Source organism: Pteropus vampyrus, unplaced genomic scaffold (assembly GCF_000151845.1).
Source record: "Pteropus vampyrus isolate Shadow unplaced genomic scaffold, Pvam_2.0 Scaffold170, whole genome shotgun sequence".
In the NCBI taxonomy this organism is placed as follows: Eukaryota; Metazoa; Chordata; class Mammalia; order Chiroptera; family Pteropodidae; genus Pteropus; species Pteropus vampyrus.
Window position 1 is genome coordinate 2,968,247 of NW_011888951.1, and position 7,485 is coordinate 2,975,731.

Below are 7,485 nucleotides of genomic sequence, written 5' to 3' on the forward strand. Positions count from 1 at the left end.
GGATGTCTCCCAGCTTGAGCCAAAGAGGAACGAAGGGCCCGGTTGGGTGCTGAGGGGCAGCCTGCTCTCTAGCCATAGCTCCTCCACCTCACTTTTGGGTGAACTTGGCATAAGGTCATTGCAGGAGAGCAAGATGGGGCAGCTTGCGGCCTATTTACTCCCCAAACAGGATTTCCTTCTGGTTTTGATGCATGGAAAAGGCACAACATCTGGAAATAGGAACTCTAAAACTGTGGGCGGCTTGCCCCTCCAGCTGTGGGCGGCTTGCCTTGGACCAGCCCCAGCAGAGCATGACCTGCACTTGTGCCCCGGCCTTCAAGGGAGAGGCGCAGAGGGAGTTTGCCCCAGACCAGTTGTCGTCTCTGGGTCCTGTCCTCACATCTGGCCAAGCACTTCTGTCCTGGCTCCCGCCCCATCCTGCCACCTCTGCCTTGGATCCAGCCTTGGTGACCCTCATCTATGATGGTACACCTACCTTATCCTCATCACCCCCCGCCCTGTCTCCTCTCCCAGCCCTAGCTGTCACCAGCAGTCAAAGGGGGGTCTTCCTCAAGTGCACATCTGACCCTGTGCCCTCTGTCTGTCCTTAAGGCCCTTCTATGGTTCCCACTGTCCCCAAGGTGAAGTCCAGGGTCCTCAGCCTGCCATTTGTGCCCCTACTCTCTGGCCTCTGTTCTCTTTACCCACTAGAAACCACCCACACCCCCACTGGGAAGCCCACACCCAGCCACAGAGGGGCCTCCATAAGGACTCTGTGCCCTTCCCACACTTTGGCGCCCCTGGGCCTACCTTCCCTGGGCCTTCAGTGTCTCTCGCCCTACTCTTCTTTGGTGTCCTAGTCATTGCTCAGAGCTCAGCTGGGCCAGGGACTGAATGAAGTGAATGCATCAGTGTTGGCATGACCGGCTGCATGTCTCTACAAGCTTATCCAGTCCCCTCACCTCTGCAACACCTCTCCTCTCCTGGCTGGGTTAGGTGTGGCCTCCATGCTACCACCCTGCCCTGTGTCTCCCACTGGGCCAGCCCTGACCGCTCTGCTTTGTTCTGATGGGGCGTGTGCACTGCCTTGTGGGTTCTGTGCTCCTGAAGTGTGGGACCCCTGCCTGGGTTCTCTCCCTGTCTCAGCCTCGCCTAGCACAGGGCTGGAGCTGGTCTGTACAACTGAATGGCCTTCACCGAAAATTACCAAATGTGTTGAACTGCCCTGGATGGGGACACCGACCTTTCAGGGCTGAGAAAATAAGCCAGGAAAACCACTGGGTCTCACTCTGTCTGCATTCCGCTCTCGGCTCCCACCCATAACCTCACTAACGGATAAGGTGCCTTGAAAGCTGGGAGGTGAGAGCACAAAGGAACCCAGTTCCCAGCTCAGAAAAGAGGGAGATCGCATCTTCCAAATGTGGAAACAGGTGGGAGCTGTCAGCTCCTTCTTTCTCCTGCGGATAAACCCAGAGAATGGGTAGGGAAGAGTGTTTGTGAGAGTGCTGGCCCTTGGGGACACTGCTGGCCTGGCTTAGTGGCATGGGGCCATGTGGGTCCCGATCTGACTGGCAGTTCAACCCTGGGGGATGAAACTGATGGCTCAGGAGAGGGAATTGGCCTCCTCTGTTCTCATCCTCCTCAAGGGTCACCTCCCCCGCACCCCTGCCCCAAGAAGGCAACTGGTATAGCACAGCCACCTGGGCTTTGCCACCAGATGTAGCCTGTGGCCTGTCTTTGCCTTGTCACAGCCCTCTGATCACCATAGGAAGCCTCCATCTCTGAGGCGTGGACTGAGGCCACACATTTCACGGCTTCTCTGGTTAACCATCCAGCACCAGTTCTGGACAGACAGAGCAGGTGAAAGTCATTGTTGGGTCTCCCCTTGCCCATGGCACACACCAGGGGAACACGGGCCAGACAGTGGGGAGAAGCAGGAAGGAGCAGCCAGTCCCACTAGGGGATCAGGGTTGGCTACCTCTGCTAGGCAGCATTCAAGCTGGACTTTGAAGGGTGAGCGGGGATGGGATGGATGGTTACGAGAGAGAGAAAGGACATTCCTTGCTGAGTGACTTGAGTAAACAAAGGCTTGAAATTGCCTGGTGGACTCCACTTGTTTCCAGAGTATGGGGTGGGAGTAAAGAGGGACAGGTAGGTGTGGAAGGTTTGAATGCCAGGTCCATAGGGCTTTAAGCAGAGAGCAGCAGAGTCCCATTTCTACATCAGAGACTTCCTCTGGAAAGCAGTGTGGAGAATAGGGAGGGAACGTTAGAAGTTAGAGGATTCCAGGGAGAGAGGTTGGAGCTGGGCAGAGGCTGCCAGGATCGGGGCAGCCTGAGGCTACAGGAGGAGGGCGCTGTGTTTGTTACTCTCTGTCCACCCCTTCCTCCACCTCCAACCAGAGGCATCACGTGCTTGTGCTGCACCCACTGCATGCCCGCTGCCCAGCATGGGGTCTGGCAAATGGTGGGCGTTGGACAGCTAAACGGGCCAAGTGATTAATCAAACACACTGAGTTTACAAATGTAGTCATCATTCTGACAACAATCGGCACTGATTGCTACGCTCCACATGGACAGAGCCCTTTGGCAGTCAGTGTCCTACCCCTTGAGAACCTTATATCAGCCCTGAGTGGTGGCCACACAGTCTCGAATTTGTAGGCAAGGAAATAAGGCACAGGAAGATCAAGGGCTGTCAAATCCAGAGCTATCTGTGCTACAATGTGCGCCTGTCATCTGTCCATTCAGGGCTGTGCTGCTGTCAGAGCAGCTGTTGTTTCCAGATGCCATTGTGGGGTGGATCCTTCCAGATCCACAAAGGGAGAGACCACTCTCATCTCCAGCCCTAGTGGCCATTTCTAAGTCAGGGGTACACTTTTTCTGGACTTGCCAGGGCTTCCCAGATAGAGTCTGGGCCCTAAGCACTTCATGAGGAGCTGAACAAGGGTTCCTGGAGACCTCAGAGAATGGAGTCCGGCAGGGGGAGGAGGGCAGAGGATGCTGAGGGCCATTTCCAGGCTGGGTGATGGGACCTCCGGGGGCTGCAGACCACCCCTCACCAGCCTCTCCCACAGTTCGAAGGCTGCAGCAAGGCCTTCTCACGGCTGGAGAACCTCAAGATCCACCTGCGGAGCCACACGGGCGAGAAGCCATACCTGTGCCAGCACCCAGGCTGTCAGAAGGCCTTCAGCAACTCCAGTGATCGGGCCAAGCACCAGCGCACCCACCTCGACACGGTAGGCCAAGGCAGGGAAGGGGCTGGAGGATGTGCACACTCTCCAACTTGTATAAAGCAGGGTGGGAGCCAGGGTCCATGCAGAAACCCTGCCTTCGTCCTTGAGCCCTGTTGACATTTTGGGCAGGATGATTGAGGCAAGACGGACGTCCCATCATTATAGGACGTTTAGCAGTATCCCTGGCCTCTATCCACTAGATTGTGATTTCCCATCTCCCAGTTGTGACAACCAGACATTTTTCTAGACGTTGCCAAACATGCTGGGAGGAGGTAGTAAAGTCTCCCCCAAGTTGAGAACCACTGCTTTATATCCTTGTATATCCCATGGAGAGGGTGAGCTCACCGTCCTGAGTGCTTCCCCAGGCCTCAGTAGTCAGCACCCCCAGAGCAGCTCTCCCTTCCCTTCCTTCCCCAAATCCTTCCCGCTCCGCGGAGGCAGGCCAGAGGCTCTTCAGGGCTGTTCTTTATCCTTGAGCCTGGTGGGTAAGGAGTCGAGGTGAGCAAGGTCTAAGACTCCAGGCCCCTGGAATGGTGACCTGGCCCCAGGTGCCTGTTTGTCACCTCCTTTCCTTTGTTTGTGCTAGACAATGAGATAACCTGGAGCTTTCACAGGGTTGGTCCAAGCATTCTCTCTGTGAATATAGACATCAGCGGTTAACAGAACACTTCCTAAAACATGGTCTCCCAAGATTTCGTACTGACCCTGCCAGTTAGGGGGTCACTAACCCATTCGACAGATGAGGGAATAGGGGCGCTGGGAGGTTGAGGGTACCTGCTCAGCTGGAAGGTGACAGAGCTGGGCCTCACACTAATCTCATAGGGCCCACGTGAGAGGGTGCATGTGGCCTAAGAGGACCCCAGCCCCCACATGCAGAGGAAACAGGTCTTCAGACAGAGTCCACCTCTGGGCTGCTGGCCTGCCTGTGTCTCTGCTCTTCATGTAAATGTTTAGAGAACTCTGCTGGTGAGGGGCTAGGAGACCTGAGTGGCCATCCAGCCCAGCCTGTCTAGTATACACATATATAGATGAGCAAACAGAGGCCCAAGAAGGTCACTGACACCCCTCCAGGGTAAGCTGGAGGCCATGAAACAACAGAGGCCAGAGCTGGAGGCCCTCTGGTCCAAACTCTTTCTTTTATAGATAGGAAAAACAGGACCCCCAAAAGATGGAGGGTTGGCAGAAAATAGTGGGGAAGTCATACTTCGGGTCTAGGCCAGTCCCTGGGCAGAATTTCCCCTCCCACCCCCATATCACACGCATCCTCTCCCAGTTTAATCCTGGTGATGACCCACAAGGTAAGGGCCATTATCCCCATTCTGCTAATAAAGAAACTGAGATTTGGAGAGACAAGTCATTAACTGTCACCCAGTTGTTAAGTGACAGAGCTCGGATGCAAACGTGGGTCTGTCTGACTCCAAGTCCGGTGCCCTTGCTGGAAAAGCAAGTATTTGGCCACCCTGGAAAAATGGAGCTGAGCAGAGGGGATGAGGGTAGGAAAGAATAGTTTGGTCCCCAGCCTGAACTCACCCCCTCTCCCCGCCCCTCCCTCCTCAGGCTTCACTGTCACAGGCTGTGTTGGGGACATGAAGTGAGGAGGCATATGCTAACACATCCCCTGCCTTCGCTACCTTCTCACACACCAGCTCTCGGGACCCAGACACTGAGGGGGCGTGCAGCTTGTGTCCCAGCACCCTTGTTATGTCTCCAGAAGCCACAGCGCAGCACCAATAGCTCTAGGTCTCTCTGCACCTCCTCCTCCCAGGCCTGGACAACATCCCTCCAGGCCTCTCGGGGTCACCCACCCCAACTTACCCCCTTCCTCCCTCCCTCCTGACTACATTTCCTGGACCCAGCCCCAAAGCAACAGGCCTCTGGCCCCTACTTGGTGTGTGAACAGAGCTCTGAGGGCTAGGTCAGATCAGGCCCAGAATGAGCCCGCAGGGTTATCTCAGGCCTTCATCACCCCAAAGGTCTAGGAGGTGCAGCCTGGGAGGTGCAGCCCCCGGTTCATGCCCATCCCCACATAAACATCCCAGGCAGCTCCGAGTGGCTAGGTTGCTTTCCCAGCATCCAAGGCTCTGAGGCCCAGCAGGTCAGCCTCATGCAGGCTGGGTCATGTTTTCTAGAGGTGACCCTGTCATGTCCCCAGCTCCCCTCTGGCACTAGAGAACATAGGATTCTCTCCATGAGCAAGAAAATGGTGGAACGGACTAGAGAGAACTAGCTTGGGTCCTAACCCTGGCCCTCCACCTGGTCCCAGAAGTCCAAGGAATGAATGCCAGCTAGCCTCTCTGGGCCTCAGTTTCCTCAAACACCTACCTCACAAGAGAGAGGTGGGAATCAACTGAGATGACAGACGTATAGGCACGACAAACAGTCTGCAAAACGAATATAAATCCCTTCTTTTCTGTCCCCTGGCGGAATGCTGACTAAATCCTGCCATATCCCACGCACTCAGTGTAGGGTTCAAGCCCTGACTGCCACGGACTCCATGAATAAGCCATTGTCCTACTCTGCCTCATTTTCTCCAACAGCAAGATGGGGGTGATAATCTCTCCTTTGCCCACTTCACTGGACCATTCCACTGCAGACGAGAGCAGGCACCCTAGCAGAGTGTCATGGGCACATTCTTACCCACTTTGAGATCTTGGGCAAAGCATCAGCCTCAATTTCTTCTTTTGCAAAGTAGGGATGCCTCTCACGGTCTGAAAGATCATGGATGGCAGGTGCTCAGCACAGTGCCTGCACATAGGGGACGCTCCGTACATGAGCGCCGTTCACAAGCACGGACCTAGAGGGCCCTGGGCGCCGGGCGCCGCAGTGCTCTGTCCTTGCAGCATGACTGTGAGTGTCCTCGTTCATTAGCAAGGCTTTGGAGCCTGGGACTTGGCTGCTGCTCGGGAGAGCCACAGGGTTTCCCAAGGGCCCACGGGAGGGCTGGGCTGCAGGAATGTTCTACACACGTCAGGCCCTGGAAAAACAAACACAGAGATGGGCCTTGCGCCCTCTTTCCAGGCGAGTGCGTCTGCACACAAGGACCTCTGTTTGTTTGCTTTTTGACAAAAGCGTGTGGATTTGTATCAGTGTCCCCAAGGGACAGGGCCTGGGGCAGTGCAGGGCAGAGCCCAAGACAGAGAGAAAGAGAGTGTGTGTTGGGATGGAGGTCAGGCCCAGGAGAGAGGGGCGGGATGTGCGTGCGTGCGTGTGTGCGTGCGTGTGCGTGTGTGTCCGTGCGCGCATGCGTGCACGCATGCGCATGTGCGCCTGTGTTTATGCATATGCTGGGGTCGGGGGTCAGGCCTGTGGGAGAGGGGCCCTGTGTGTCTGCATGTGCATGTATGTCTCTGTCTCTGTGTGGCTGGGTGCGGGGCAGGCCCGTACCTTCCTTTCAGCGAGGCCAGCCTCTCACTGCTCTGTCTCTTTCTTTTCGCTCTCCTTCGTTTCTTTAACCTGGCAACTCTCCGTGGCAGCACCAAGGTACAGTTATCTCTTTCTGCTTCCCTCTTCCCAGAAGGTCCCTGGGTCCGAGGTTGACCAAACTCACCTCGGTCTGCAGGACAGTTACCTTGAGGTTGGGGAGTTGGGGGGGGGGTAGTTCCACGTGGGTGTGTCTGACAGGGACACAGCAATCCCTGGTTCTTAATCCAAGAGGTATCACCTCCTCCAAACGTTCTCCTATCCCTTACAGTCACTGGAGGCCAGAGGGCCCGAGGGCCCAGAGAAATCAGAACCACTAGACGTGTTCAAAAAAGGAAGCCTAAGGGATGTCAAGCCCCAGTAGCAGCTGTAGTCCCCAAGCAGGGTGTTGTGGAAACTTCTGCGGGAGAGCTCAGAATCCAGTTATAGCCACAGAGCCCCTGCCCTGGGGGCCAGCCCCTGGGACCTGAGAGGAATCAAGGGACCCTCCCCCAAGGAAGACTAGCTACCCACTAGAGAAGGACACCGGACAACTCAGCAGCACAGGTCAGACAGTGCTGCCGATGGGAATCCCAGGAGGTAGAGGTGGGAAGAAGAGGTGAAGAGGGCTTAGAGAGGAGGTGACCAGGGCTAGAGGCAGGGGCAGGGGGAGGAGTGAATACTTAAGCAAGGCCCGAGTCACAAGGGCCTTTGGTGGCCAGAGATGGGCTGTATCCAAGGGCATCAGGGAGTACTGGAGGGCTTAGAAGGTAAGAGCGTGTACAGCTCTGTGAGGGAGGCTCTCTGGCTATGAGTGTGGGGGGAGATTGGAGGCAGAGAGAGCGGGTGGGGCCTGGGCAGGAACTGAGGGAGGC

The 7,485-nt window shown here is 56.0% G+C and overlaps 1 protein-coding gene across 1 annotated transcript in view; it reads left to right on the forward strand.

Annotated features, from left to right (window-relative positions):
* The window catches only part of GLIS1 (GLIS family zinc finger 1), a 221,096-nt gene that overhangs the window by 195,598 nt on the left and 18,013 nt on the right, over window positions 1-7,485 (forward strand). The window contains exon 5 of the mRNA XM_011370518.2: window positions 3,053-3,214. Coding sequence (XP_011368820.1) covers window positions 3,053-3,214 — 162 coding nt within the window. The remainder of the gene's footprint in view (window positions 1-3,052; window positions 3,215-7,485) is intronic.